A 15900-nucleotide genomic window follows, 5' to 3' on the forward strand; every position below is an offset into this window, starting at 1 on the left:
GAATGAATAACGAATGCCTCTAATTCAGTCATAGAATTGCCTTATGGTCCGTGGTAACAGAATCTATAACGCAATTCACCTTTACCACCAAACGAAGTGTGAACGAATTTCAAAATATGAAATTCGCTCATCTCTAATCACAATTGTGGGCAAATAACGTGTATCGACATACATTTTTTGATGCAGTAGTAGTGCAGTATCCTTGGTATATGCACAATTGTTCCATTTACTAGAAGACATAACTTACCAATATATCCTTAATAACAGTAATAACTCAGTCGCCCCCACGATGATAACTGGACAGATAACTGCAGAGCCTTCAGACACTAGACGTCAGGGAGATGTGGATTTTACACATCTCAGCGGGGTGTGGTGATCAGGGGCTCAGGGCACCATTGTTAATGAAAGTCTATTGGTAAGTTAGATTTTTACAGGTGGAACACATACAACGTTTTTTCAACAACCTGACAAAGGAAAGTCATCTGGTGGTTATACAGGCTTTATAAGATGATAACGCCATCATGATATTTGCTACAATCCATTGTTCCGTAGGAGAATTCTTCTAATTGTAGGAAACTATCTTTGCATTTATAGCGGATCAGAAGATGATCTGTTTGATTATTTTACTGCATTTGTCGCTTACGACACTGTCCTTAGCCTTTAATTACTTACTGCACGTCTCCAATCACAGTGCATAAAAATAATGCCAACGCGGCTGAATGTCCCAAATATAATGAATATGTATGTTCTGCATTTATAACATTGACCTTTGCCTTGAAACAGCTTTGCAGTGCCACTGTCCTACGTGTATAGCTCTGGGGCAGACGGGATTCAGCTCGGGTGAATCTAAACACACTGAATCTCCATTAGTCTCTACTACCAGAAAGGCAGAAGTGGCTGTCAGCACATTCTATTCCAGGCTGGATGTTTTCATACTTTTATGAGAATTGCTATCAGAGAAAGCCCTTGCTGTATAATAACCAGTCAGCAACTGCTGGGCAACCATTAGTCAAACTGCAGCCAAGTATAACACTAACTAAAAGGGATGACAATCTATTTCAGGTGAAAAATTGTCTTTTTCCCCCTTTTCCACACCAGAAACCTGACAGGCCATTGGTTACACGGCACTCATATCACAGAATCAATTCACGTGTAAACCCCCAAATGGCAATGTACAATATTAATTTTACTTTTTCAGCAAATAAAAATGGAAATATTGAACATTGAAAAGTTTTCTGAAAAATAAATCACTTTTTATGTGTTACTCAACACATTCTTCATGTCGCCTATTTTTAAGCAATATCTAAAAAAAGATCATATCTATAATTTAAGCAAATTAAATAAATATAGTGTTTTTCACTTTATAAGACACACATTTTCCCCCCAAAAGTGTGTGTGTGGGGAAAGGGGGAATGGCAGTGCGTCTTGTAAAGCGAATACTATTGAGCGCTTCCATTATGGAAGTGCTCACTAGTATTCTGCAGACACTGGGTGCGACAAATGTAGAGCTGCTAGCTGCACTCACCGCTACCTGGTCTTCTCCAGGCCCTATGAGCACTATGACCCAACAGTGTGCGACATCAGGTCAAAGTGCAGAGTGGGCCCAGGGAGTGGTAAGTGGAGCTTACTGTCCAGAGTGGCAAGTCTGTTTAGTTATTTTTCGTCTGATCTTGGGTCTGATATTGGGGGTCTGATCTGAGGTCTGATATGGGGGTCTGATCTGAAGTTTGATCTAAGGTCTGATATGGGGATCTGATCTGAGGTCTGATCTGAGGTGTGATCTGGGGATCTGATCTGAGGTCTGATCTGGGGGATCTGATCTGAGGTATGATCTGGGGATCTGATCTGAGGTCTGATCTGGGGATCTGATCTGAGGTCTGATCTAGGGATCTGATCTGAGGTCTGATATTGGGGTCTGATCTGAGGTCTGATATTGGGGTCTGATCTGAGGTCTGATATTGGGGTCTGATCTGAGGTCTGATATTGGGGGTCTGATCTGAGGTCTGATATTGGGGGTCTGATCTGAGGTCTGATATTGGGGGTCTGATCTGAGGTCTGATATTGGGGTCTGATCTGAGGTCTGATATTGGGGTCTGATCTGAGGTCTGATATTGGGGTCTGATCTGAGGTCTCATCTGAGGTCTGATATTGGGGTCTGATGAAATACGGGATGGATATTAAAAAAAATTTTTGTCAAAAAATATTTTTTAAAGCAAGCCCTCGCTCGGGACCTTTCTCTATGGGTCTGACTGCAGAGCCGCTATGCAGCTTGCAGCCCAACTGGCTTCTATTCAAATGTGGCTACCAGCTCTCAGAGGGTGCCAGAATCCAATACAGATGGAAGCGCTCATTGCTGGAGCGCAGGGAGCTGGGTCCTGTCACTCACCGCTCAGCTCCCTGTGCTTCTCCCCTCCTTCAGGCCAGTGGCGCTCTGAATGATGAAGCAGGAAGACTTCTCCCTGCTCCACCATTCAGCTGTAGGCACTGATCATGCTGCCGGCCTGTGTGGGCGGTGCCTGCAGCCCGGAAATCTGCATAAGCTCCATTTACATAGTGCTGCAGAGTGATCTGTGTCTGCAGGGGAGAGAGGACTGTGAGCTTCAGGAACGGGACAAGGTGAGTAGTTACTGTGTTTTGTTTTTTTAACACAGAGGGGGAACAATGGACATTTCTACTCTGGAGGGGGCACAATGGGCATTGCTAATGTGAAGGGGCACAATAGGTATTTCTACTCCGGAGGGGGCACAATGGGCATTTCTAATATGGAGGGGGCACAATGGGCATTTCTAATGTGAAGGGGCACAATGGGTATTTCTACTCTGGAGGGGGCACAATGGGCATTTCTAATCTGGAGGGGGCACAATGGGCATTTCTAATCTGGAGGGGGCACAATGGGCATTTCTAATCTGGAGGGGGCACAATGGGTATTGCTAATGTGAAGGGGGCACAATGGGCATTTCTACTATGGAGGAGGCACAATGGGCATTTATACTATGGAGGGGGCACAGTGCACAGAGGGCATTACTACTCTGAAGGGGCACAGAGGGCACTATTACTGTGAAGGGGGCACAATGGGCATTACTATCACAGAGGGCATTACTACTATTAAGGGGGAACAATGGGGATTTCTACTATAGAGGTGGCACAGAGGGCATTATTACTGTGAAGAGGCACAATGGGCATTATTACTGTGAAGGGGCACAATGGGCATTATTACTGTGAAGGGGCACAATGGGCATTACTACTATTAAGGGGCATTATTACTGTGAAGGAGGCACAATGGGGATTATTACTATGAAGGGGGCACAATGGGGATTATTACTGTGTAGGGGCAAAAATAGGGCATTACAACTATAAAGGGGCACAGATAGGGCATTACTACTATGAGGGGGCACTTAGGTTATTCATAATCTGTCGGGAGGAACTAAGGAGGCGTTCTGTATATGGTCCATATACGGAACCATTCATTTCAATGGATCTGCAAACAAAACGGAATGTACTCCGTATGAATACCGTTTCCGTATTTCCGTTTTGTTCAAAGGTAGAACATGTCCTATTATTGTCCGCGTAACGGACAAGGATAGTACTGTTCTATCAGGGGCCAGCTGTTCCGTTCAGCAAAAAATGGAATGCACACGGAGGTCATCCGTATTTTTTGCGGATGGCAAAATACTGAAAAAGCCATACGGTCGTGTGCAAGAGGCCTAATACAAAAGCATAAGAAAGTATATGATAGAAAAAAAAAATGTGACAACTGGTACGCTTTATCATGACTTCTCAGGGCTCAGCTCTGTGTGGACTTAAAGGAAAATGGCCACCATGATCTTGGACTATTATCTGCTGTAATACATGAGTAGTAGTGCAGATAATAGTCTAGGATCGTGGTGACAGATGCCCTTTAAGCTGGCTACACACCACAACTACTGTCAGGAACAAGGATTTGACCGTTTTTTGCCTTTTTGAATCCTTTGCTTCCCTCATAAGTAACTAGTTCCAAGGCCCTTGACAACTGTTTACCTCCTTCCTGAAGGAAATACTAGGCACAAGTCAGAGATAAAAGCCACCAATCATTTGTGCGACTGTGACTGAACACTATGCTAGGTGCATGGGAAGCTTTATTTCCATGGAAGACCATTTGTTTCAGAATAATTTTTGCCTTGGGAAAGAGGCTAAAATCTAACACCTGCGCAGGAAGAAAATGCAGTTGTGTTATTGGTTCAGACATCTCCACAAATGCACCACGTTCAGTTAAAGGGGGTGTCCGTTTTCATGCTAAACCCTTTAAAGAGCAGCTGTCATACTCTCACAGAACTGAAGCTGGTGGCACATCTGTGCAGCAGCCCCTTCACTGGTTCTGGCTCTGGATTTCTTTTTCTTGTAGCCCATTCACCTATAATCTGCGCCGTTGGTAGCGGATTTTTAGCTGTTCTTAGCCGCTCAGTGACAATGGCTGAGGTGACATTCCACTAACACTAAGCAGAGACTGCCCTCCTGATAATTCACTACTATGTGGTACCAAAACTAACAGCGCTGATCACAAGTGAACAAAGGAGGGCGGAAATTCAAAGAGTACGCTGCTGCAACGGTTTGCGGACAGCTTCCATTCTGTCAGGACCTGACTGCTCTTCTTCATCTGCTGATGCTAACGAGGACCTGCTATTTCTCCTGACGTGTCTCTGTCAGTAAATACTAGTAGTTCCCATGAAAGGAAATCTGTCAACTGATTCAAACACTTCTAGGAGGAATAATAGAGACTTGTTATATCACGAGGAATATAAGTAGTTATTAAAACAGGCATGTCAGGAGAGCTGACGGATCCTATTGTTGCGCTGTGTACCAGAGGAGATGCCCAGATATACTAAAGCTCATAGCAATGTGATTCAGTGGGTGCTATTCAAAGCCATGCATCGTACGCCAATTACAGCGTCTCCGAGCACGCCTTGTTCTTAGAGAATGCAGACAATAGGCTGGTACGACAGTGAAGAAGAAAAATGTAACATGATCTGTACATAAACCAAAAATCCAGCAGGACTAGGCCTAGAGCACCTGCTGCATACAAGGGGTAAAACCTAGGGGACCACGGTTCTGTGGAGAAGACACGATAAATTACAGCTACTTCCAGGAAAGTCCGAGAGCCACGTGTCTGGACCTGGCAGCACAGGGCCTGTTGTTAGACATCTCTGGCGGGGAGCAGCCGGCCGGAGATATCTGGATCTGACACCCGCCGGACCCATTCACTATAAAGGGGACCGGTGGAGATCCGGCTGCAACCTGGTAAACATGCCGAGAATCAGCCAGACGAAAACCGGCCGGGTTGCAGCCAGATATCTGCTTGTCCCCCTAACAGTGAATGGGGCCGGACGGCGATGCAGTAGCAGACAGCCTGCCGAATCTCAAAGTCACAAATGGTGCCTACCCCCACCCCAGCCGGACTCATGTTGTCCTGCATCGTCCCCCCTCTCATCTCTGCAACTGCCTCGGCTCTGTATATGCTGGATGCTGGCAGCTGCTTAGACCACCAACCAGTCATGGAGGACTGAAGTAACTGCAGAGCTGAGAGATAGGCGAGTGTCAGACCACGGTGGGGGTGAACGCTTTACGTGACTTCAACAAGTACCAAGTTTTCAGGTACATATACCCCGTCTTCTCTACACAGGGGCACACTGCTACCCGCTGCCACAGACAAATGGCTGCTGCAGCGAATGAAGGTTTTTCAGGATGTAATATGATGGCCGGTTTAAGTCAGCCATGTGCCCCAAACTGTCCATATGATAATCTGCCGCTGATGATGATGGACTGTCCTGAGGATAAATGCCATTGGTGGGCAGGCCTCCATTATTCACAATGCATCCATTTGTGACAAAAACATAAACTGCACATTTGCCTACCTTTGGCTCGCTCGTGGAAACGGGTTCATTATCAATATTCTGGAGAACCTTCAACAATTTCTTCTGTTGGCTAAATATGAAGGGAAATATTCCATTAAACATTTATTCTATTAAATATTCTATTCAAAGTATTGCCTTCTCCAGTGCATGCCAACAGAAATGGTAGCTCCAAGGTGCTACAGGGACGGCAATGTGCACAACGCTGACTGACTGATGGAAATGGTAAATGAGAGAAATCAGCATCTAGGGGGCACATAGGTCATATGTGACTGGAAACGTAAGTCCCTGAGTTTTTCCTTTCATATGATTATCCTATTTAGCCGTCTCAGAATGATTTTCGCCTGATACGTAACAGCTGCCATTACAGTGCCCATAGGGGCCATCACCAAGCTTGCCACAGATCCCGAATGGCAAATAAACCTTCACTGTGCATTTACATTCCATATCCAAGGAGATGTAACCGGCTGGAATGCATGTGGACTACTAATAATGGGAACAGTCAGCTTGTGTCCAAAGAAAATATTCAGTCACAATCTAAAACCCTATTCTAGGGATGGGACCTGTACTGGTGGCCCTGCAAGTACTATAGTCCTCTAATACTGCTCTGTGATCGACAGAGGCTTAAAAAACGACTACCCTGAGAAGAGGAGTATTGTGAAAGGGACAGCAAGAAAACAGAGGTAACACGACCAAAATACAGAGAAGACGATTGGGTTGTAGATGGTGAGCAGTGGAGACTTTACCACCACACAAACCAAGCAAATGAATGGAGCTTCAGAGATCAGGGCAACCGCTGGGCACAAGCAGTTGGTCACATACCAGCTGTGCGGACGGTTCAGCTGCTCAGGGCCTGGGGGAGGGGGTCATCCACAGATCGATGGGAAGTGACAAGGCTGCACTGCTTAGTGGGGTAGTGGGGTTAGAGCTTAAGCTACTTTCACATTAGCGTTTGGTGCGGATCCGTCATGGATCTGCAAAAACGCTTGTTACAATAATACAACCGCATGCATCCGTCATGAACGGATCCAGTTGTATTATGTCTTCTATAGCCATGACGGATCCACCTCCAGAGCGGAATGGATACTGATCGGAGGCAAACTGATGCATTCTGAGCGGATCCTTTTCCATTCAGAAGGCATTAGGGCAAAACTGATCCGTTTTGGACCGCTTCTAAGAGCCCTGAACGGATCTCGCAAACGGAAAGCCAAAACGCTAGTGTGAAAGTAGACTTAGTAGTGTGACGGGGGCCCTCGCACATAACTGTGCTTGGGGCTCCACAAATCCTAAATCCACCCCTGATGGTGAGCAATACATATCTCATGAACTATGCAAAAGGAAGACCTGGGAATTGGCAGCACTGATTGAGAAGGCACCACTTAGGCCTTTTTCACACGGGCGTTGCGGGAAAATGTGCGGGTGCGTTGCGGGAACACCCGCGATTTTTCCGCGCGAGTGCAAAACATTGTAATGCGTTTTGCACTCGCGTGAGAAAAATCACGCATGTTTGGTACCCAAACCCGAACTTCTTCACAGAAGTTCGGGCTTGGGTTAGGTGTTGTGTAGATGTTATTATTTTCCCTTATAACATGGTTATAAGGGAAAATAATAGCACTCTGAATACAGAATGCTTAGTAGGTGATCAATTGAGGGTTAAAAAAAAAATAAAAAAATTAACTCACCTCCTCTTGTTCACGTAGTTCCCGGTCTCTTCTTTACTTCTTTAATGATGAGCTGTGGGCTAAAGGACCTTTGGTGACGTCAGATCACATGCTCCAATCACATGGTCCATCACCGTGGTGATGGACCATGTGATTGGAGCATGTGATCTGACGTCACCACAGGTCCTAGCCGGTAGTTCATCATTAAAGAAGTAAAGAAGAGATCGGGAACTACGCGAACAAGAGGAGAAGGTGAGTTAATTTTATTTATTTTTTTAACCCCTCCAGCGCTATTCTGTATTCAGAATGCTATTATTTTCCCTTATAACCATGTTATAAGGGAAAATAATACAGTGAATAGACTGTCACCTAGCAACCATGCGTGAAAATCGCATCGCATCCGCACTTGCTTGCGGATGCTTGTGATTTTCACACAACCCCATTCACTTCTATGGGGCCTGCGTTGAGTGAAAAACGCAGAATATAGAGCATGCTGCAATTTTCACGCAACGCACAAGTGATGCGTGAAAATCACCGCTCATGTGAACAGCCCCATAGAAATGAATGGGTCGGTATTCAGTGCGGGTGCAATGCGTTCACCTCACGCATCGCATCCGCACGGAATACTCGCCCGTGTGAAAGGGGCCTTAGACTATGATTTTTCTTCAGTGTGCATTAAAGGGGTTTTCCAAGACTGAACAACCCCCCCCAACAAAGCCCAGACCCACAATACTGGGCATACTTACCGTATATGGTCCCTGACGCCATTTTCCTTCTGGATCACTCAGAGTCCAGTTAGTTATGCTCAGTATCACGGGTCCAGGCATTTGAGGGGGAGGGGTTCAAACTTGGATAATCCCTTAAAGGGATTCTGTCATCAGATTTTACCCCTATAACCTAAAGATATCCTCATGTCCAGACTAATAAGAAGAATCCTAAGCTGGCCTTATTAAATCTCACTGTGGCTCTATTTGTCAAAAAAACAGGTTTTTATAACCTGGCAATCGCTTACTTAAGGTGCCCAAGGGGAGGTCCGTTAATACAGGGTGCCCGGCCGCACCCCTTGCCGTCCGGTGCCCAGCGCCGCCTTCCGTCTTCATCGCCGCCTTCCCTGTCTTCAGCGCCGCCTTCTACAGCTCAGCACCGCCTCTGCAATCCTCCCGTCCCTCTGCCAGATCCCGGGCCTGCGCACTAGGATCGGCCTGATGCGCCCGTGCGGACTCCTGGCAGCGGCTTCATTGAGCGAAGTGCGCATGCGCCGGCCTGATGCGCACTTCGCTCAACCCTAATATGACCTGCAGATTGGCTGAGCTTAGTGCGCAGGCGCGGGATCTGGCAGAGGGACGGGAGGATTGCAGAAGCGGCGCTGAGCTGTAGAAGGCGGCGCTGAAGACAGGGAAGACGGAAGGCGGCGCTGGGCACCGGACGGCGAGGGGTGCGGCCGGGCACCCTGTATTAATGGACCCCCCCTTGGGCACCTTAAGTAAGTGATTGGCAGGTTATAAAAACCTGTTTTTTGGACAAATAGAGCCACAGTGAGGTTTAATAAGGCCAGCTTAGGATTCTTCTTATTAGTCTGGACATGAGGATATCTTTAGGTTATAGGGGTAAAATCTGATGACAGAATCCCTTTAAGAAAGTTGGCTGGAAACGGCTGGATTACATGAAATCCGTCCACAAAAAGATCTATATGGCATCAATTACAAAACTTCATGACACTATACTACAGTTCCACTCTCCAAAAGCCGCCCCTGCAGACAATTCAGCTCTGAAGCCTCGGAGAAAGTGGCAGTAGTTTTTTGTAATAACAGGAAAGTAGTTTTACTACGCTATATTTAAAGTACAACCGCAATTTGACATAACGCTGCAATCACTCCCATTCTTTTAATCAAAGGTAGTTTTTCAGGCAGCGTGTATTTACCAGGAGACAAAGTGAACATTTTGATGGATTGTGCTAGAGACCAGGCAGCCAAGAATCTGAAAATGATATTGTTTTGCAAGACCACTGAATTTACCATACAGGGAAAAAAGGCAAAATGTAGATGATTTCATACAATGGCAACTTTATGATAAAAAAAATAAAAAATAAAACATAATTCAAGCAATTACATAACGGAGCCGCTACCTTAATTCCATAAGGTTTATTCTTTCAATAGCTTGGGAGACAACTTCTTTCTCCTGTAAAGATAAAGACTGTTAAAAACACAAGAAATGTCTTCTTACTTTATAGGGATTTTAATTTGCACTCGATAATGCTTATTTTAACTACAATTTCCATCCATCAATATTAAATGTTCTATATTAGCCATTAGTGTTGATCACGAATATTCGAATTTTTATCGCGAATATAGGTACTTCGAAAATTTGCGAATATTCCGAATATAGTGATATATATTCGTAATTTCGAATATTATTATTATAATTTTTTTTATATTCGTTTTTTTTTTTTTTTTATCAGTACACATGATCCCTCCCTGCTTCTAGCTTGTGGGCCAATAAAAAGTATGCAATATATTTGACTTTAGGAGTAGTGTTGTTTGCGAATTTTGCTCTATATTCATTTTTTTTTTCGAATATTCGCTATATATTCTTGTTTTAGCAAAAGAGCGAATAGTCAAAAAAAAAAAAAGAATATAGAGCAATTTAGCTAATATAGTGCTATAATATTCTTTGTCTAAAAGTTTAAAAATTTGCAATAAAAATTCGAAAATTCGAATTAGAAAATTTGCATATTACACGATCATTACCTTGCCGATTTTTTGAATAAAAAAAATCGTAGAATATAACGAATATTCAAATATGTGAGTATTCTACGAAATATTCGCGAAATATCGCAAATTCGAATATGACCCCTGCCGCTCATCACTATTAGCCATGTGGCACCTGGACAATGTCAGCATACTGGTAACGTAACCCCAATACACCACAGGGGAGCCCTGCTGCTGGCTGAGTAAGGGTGGCAAGTATAAGGCTTCATGCACACAAGGTTAGATTATCTGCTGCAAGTTCCAAGTTGTACACAGCCATAATAAAATACCCACATAAGTCTATTGGTCAACGCCTATGGCATTTAACCATTTCCTTTGACTCTGATGCCATAGTATACAGATTTTCCCCAATAGAAAAAAGCAATAGCTCTGTAACAATGCCCCCCTGAGGCACTGCATGCTGGCACAGGTAGTCCTACAGTAAGCAGTCTGTGTACCGTCTTTTTTTGCTAATTTGACAGTTTTTGGATAATGAAAAACTTTCGAATGACAACAGCGTCTGGTCAGACGCTACTTCACTAAAGTAAGTCCATACGGAAGGTAAATTAAAATGGAAGAAACTGTTGTAGGTTTACTGCGAAAAATGATGTCATGTGCCAGAAGGCTGTGTCCACTGAGTAGTGGCGGCAAACTACAACTCCATTCAAGCCAATGGGAGGTAAGCTGCAATAAGCCAGAAACCACACATTGGACAGAGCTTTTTATTTCCGGTGCCAGTGGTTTCCACGAACAGCTAAAGGGGTGCCGAGAGTGAGACCCCCACTGATCTGATAGTGATGACCTATTCTGAGGATAGGTCAGCAATATGAGAAGGATATATAAATAAATCTATGGTGGTGAATTGCTCCTTGGTGGTTTTCACATCTCATCTATTTTTTACCAGTTCATAGGTGTCTGAATATTTTTGTGGAAAGAAAAGCATGTAAGTATATACTGAGCATTCAATACCATTACAAACACTCTTCTAAATGAAATGCTCAGACGTTAAAGGGGTTTTCCCATCTGAGACAATGGGGGCATATCGCTAGGATATGAAGAACGAAGCGGGGGAAGGTGGTGGCTGGAGGTGGGGTCTGGCAACCACCAAGCACTTTCCCCATAGAAGTGAATGGGAGTGCACAACGCTTGCGCGGCCACAGCTCCCATTTATTTCTATAGGGGCTGACAGAAATACGTAGCCGAGCCAAAGCTTTTGGCGGCCCCATAGAAATAAATGAAGGACGGCTGCGCAAACGTGCAGTGTTCCCTCCACAACTTCTGGGGCTCCATTCTCTGTGTAGGTGCGGATCCCAGGGCATATTCTGTTTACATCGCTGTGATTCAACTCATTAAAACGCAATTTTTCTTCTGTAGATCTGAGGCTCCGTTCCCTAGTTATGATAGTAACGTAGTATATAAGGCCATAAAAAGACATTTAAACCTATAATGTTGTTAAACAAACAACAAATGAATGCCCAATGTATTCAAAAAATATATACTTTATTTAATTATAATAAACATATCATTATTATTAAAATATTAGAGATAACAAGAAAAGAATATGAAGAGTCAGCAGAAAAACCGGATGCCGCAATCCACTGGCCAGTGTCTCTGCTACCCGCCAACAGATGGAACACATGTCAAGTATACCAGTAATATGCAGCAGGGTGATTCACAATACAATAGCACATAAAATATGACTATTCTAATGTTAGTAAATGTGATCGTCACTCTGGTGCTGGGCCGCCAGATGGATCTCAGCCACTAGAGTCTAGCAATGCAAAGGTAAAAAATATATGTAGAGCCCTCACATAAGTGAGACCACACACACCAAGCCTTATTATAAAGGATATGAGGGAGCTCATCTGTGGACAACAGATAGAAAATTAAGGCATACCATGAGACATGATGGAGGGTAACGGCAGCAGGCATGGGACAGGCTAGGAACCTCGACGCGTGTTTCGCCTCAGCTTCGTCAGGAGGCCTTGTAAAGTGGTAGGACTATGTTCTTATCACGGGCATCTACGCCCCTTTTGATGCAACCCATTATCTTAGTTTGTGTTTGTTCACTAAAATTCCTAGGTCCTTTTCCATGTCAGTGTTACCGAGTGTTTTAACATTTAGTATGTACGGGTGACTTGCATTATTCCTTCCTATGTACATAACCTTACATGTGTCAGTGTTAAACCTCATCTGCCACTTCTCTGCCCAAGTCTCCAATCTATCCAGATCCCTCTGTAGTAGTATACTGTCCTCTTCAGTGTTAATTACTTTACACAGTTTAGTGTCATCTGCAAAAATGTATATTTTACTGTGCAAACCTTCTACAAGATCATTAATAAATATATTGAAGGGAATAGGGCCCAATACTGACCCCTGAGGTACCCCACTAGTGACAGTGACCCAATCTGAGTGTGTACCGTTAATAACCACCCTCTGTTTTCTATCATTGAGCCAGTTACTTACCCACATACAGACATTTTCTCCCAGTCCGAGCATTCTCATTTTATATACTAACCTTTTATGTGGTACAGTGTCAAATGCTTTGGAGAAGTCCAGATATACGACATCCATTGATTCGCCGCTGTCAAATCTAGAACTTACCTCCTCATAGAAACTGATTAAATTAGTATGACGTGACCGATCCCTCATGAAGCCATGCTGATATGGCGTTATTTGCTTATTTTCCTTGAGGTACTCAAAGATAGCATCTCTTAGAAAACCTTCAAACAGTTTACCCACGACAGATGTTAAACTTACCGGCCTATAGTTTCCAGGCTCTCTTTTTGGACACTTTTTGAATACTGGCACCACATTTGCTATGCGCCAATCCTGTGGAACACTCCCTGCCAGTATAGAGTATAGTTTTTCAGTGCTTCCTCGCTACCCTCCAGTTTTAGTGATTTAAATGCTTTCTTTTTGTTATTTATTGCTTTCGTTACAGTTCTATTTACCGTATATTTCGCCCTATAAGACGCACCTAGGTTTTTGAGGAGGAAAATAAGAAAAAATATATTTTGAACCAAAAGGTGTGCTTTTGGTGGGTTTTGAACTAATGGTGGTCTGTGGGTGACACTGTTATGGGGGATCTGTGGGTGACACTGTTATGGGGGATCTGTGGGTGACACTGTTATGGGGGATCTGTGGGTGACACTGTTATGGGGGATCTGTGGGTGACACTGTTATGGGGGATCTGTGGGTGACACTGTTATGGGGGATCTGTAGGGGACACTGTTATGGGGGATCTGTGGGTGACACTGTTATGGGGGATCTGTGGGTGGCTCTTATTGGGGTCTATGGATGGCTCTTATTGGGGTCTATGGATGGCACTGTTATGGGGATCTGTGGATGACACTGTTATGGAGGGGATCTGTGGATGACAAATTTATATCATCTTATGCTATGTGTCATCCACAGATACCCTCCATAACAGTGTCCCTGTAGTGTGAATGACCCCCAATACAGGGGATAGGGGTCGCATCTGGTTTTATAATGACAGCGGGGCCTGTGCAGCAACTGTATTCTACTACATGGGCCCTGCTCACTGTATATAATCTTATCTATAATTGTAGGCATTGTTAATATATAAAAATTCTGGGTAATCAGCGCCTGTATTACTTACAAGTGCTCGGTAGCAGAGAGGAGGGAAGAGGCAGGCCGGGAGGACGGGCGCTGGCAGCGTGAGTCACTACATCATGCGCCCACGCCGCCTGCTTCATTCATAAAGTGGGCGGAGCAGGCGCATGACGTAGTGACTCACACTGCCAGCGCCCGTCCTCCCGACCTGCCTCCTCCCTCCTCTCTGCTACCGAGCACTTGTAAGTACCGTAATACAGGCGCTGATTACCCAGAATTTCTATACACTGACAATGCCTACAATTACAGATACGATTATATACAGTGAGGGGGGCCCGTGTAGTAGAATACAGTCACTGCACGGGCCCCGCTGTCATTATAAAAGCAGATGCCGGCCCCCAGCCCCTCCGCCGCGCCGCGTATCATTGAAAATTCGGCAAAATGCAGCATTCACCCCACTTTTGGGGGGAAAAAGTGCGTCTTATAGGGCGAAAAATACGGTATCCACATTGTTTTTTTCTTGTTCCTTAACCTTTTATTTCCATAAGGTATGTACCTCTCACAATTAGATTTTAGGATGCTTTTAAAAATATCCCATTTTGTGGCTGTATTTTTATTTTTGGGGACTTTGTCCCAGTTAGTCTCTTAGTTGGCTAAATTTTGCTTTTTTGAAGTTTGGTATTTTTGTTCCTCCCTGAAGAAACACACTTTTGAATAATAATTGGAAGGTTATTACATTATGTATCCCCTACAGGGATTCTAGGTCTCCATAGACCAATGTTGTATTTATATAAATCTCCCGAGGGTCTCTAAAAGGGACTTTGACCAAATAAATTTATTACATTATGGTCACAATTTCCCAGGTGTCCCCCAACCTGCACATCTGTTGTTCTGTCAGGTCTATTGGTTAATACTAAGTCCAGTATGGCCGTCCCTCTAGTCGGGTCCTGAACCAGTTGGGAAAAGTAATTGTCTTTGGTTATTGCCAAGAACTTGTTTCCTTTATGAAATGTACAGGTTTCAGTTTCCCAGTCTATATCTGGGTAGTTGAAATCCCCCATAATAACCACCTCATTATGATTTGCTGCCTTGTCTATCTCGTTTAGTAGTAGATTTTCTGTGGACTCTGGTATATTAGGCGGTTTATAGTAAACTCCTATTAGTAATTTATTATTATTTTTGCCTCCATGTATTTCTACCCACAGTGACTCCACATGTTCATGTCCCTCACTTATATCTTCCCGGAGTGTGGACTTTAGACAGGACTTTACATAAAGGCAGACCCCTCCCCACAGCATTTCTTAATATGCAAGTTAGGGGCAATGAGGGAGCCACCATTGCTCTTGCTGCATCAAAGCTCCATTATTTCTTCAGCCAGCCCCTTCCTTGTTGCTTTGCCGCTGCCTGTCCCCGTCAATCAAAGCAGAAAGGGAGAGGAAGGCCACATAAAGGAGCAGAGGTTGGGTGCAACAAGAGAAATGGTGACACCCTCATTGTACTAAAGGCCTAATTTGCACATTAAGAAAAAGTATCATAAATTGGGAACAGAACTTCTCAACAAAAGAAAAAACTGTATTTTAATCAGGTGAACCACAGCTATGCACAGCTGGATAGCGAGGTCGCTGGTGACAGATCCTCTTTAAGGCTACATGCACACGACCGGATGTGTTTTGCGATCCGCAAAAAAAACAGATGACGTTCCGTATGGCATCTGGTTTTTTTTGCGTTCGGTTTTTTTGGCGGATCCTTTGTAATAATGCCTATCCTTGTCCGCAAACTAGAAAAAAATAGGACATGCACAATTTTTTTTGCGAAGCAATGGAACGGACATACTGATGCGGACAGCACACGATGTGCTGTCCGCATTTTTTGCGGATCCATTAAAATGAATGCGTCCGCATCATATCCGCAAAAAAAAACGGAACGGACACAGAAACAAAATACGGTCGTGTGCATGAGGCCTAAGTGTTCCCTTCCCTATTGTCCAAAGGCTCCATAGCTTCTAGATCCCAGCTGGCTGCACAGACTGTT

General features: G+C 44.2%; 1 protein-coding gene across 2 annotated transcripts in view; it reads right to left on the minus strand.

Moving 5' to 3' along the window:
- The window catches only part of LOC121008919 (katanin interacting protein), a 311559-nt gene that overhangs the window by 220242 nt on the left and 75417 nt on the right, over nt 1–15900 (minus strand). For both annotated transcript variants that reach the window (XM_040441686.1, XM_040441685.1), the window contains 2 exons: nt 9672–9724; nt 5889–5958 (listed from right to left, as the gene is read on the minus strand). In XM_040441686.1, coding sequence (XP_040297620.1) covers nt 5889–5958; nt 9672–9724 — 123 coding nt within the window. The remainder of the gene's footprint in view (nt 1–5888; nt 5959–9671; nt 9725–15900) is intronic.

Source organism: Bufo bufo, chromosome 7 (assembly GCF_905171765.1).
Source record: "Bufo bufo chromosome 7, aBufBuf1.1, whole genome shotgun sequence".
Classification (NCBI taxonomy): domain Eukaryota; kingdom Metazoa; phylum Chordata; class Amphibia; order Anura; family Bufonidae; genus Bufo; species Bufo bufo.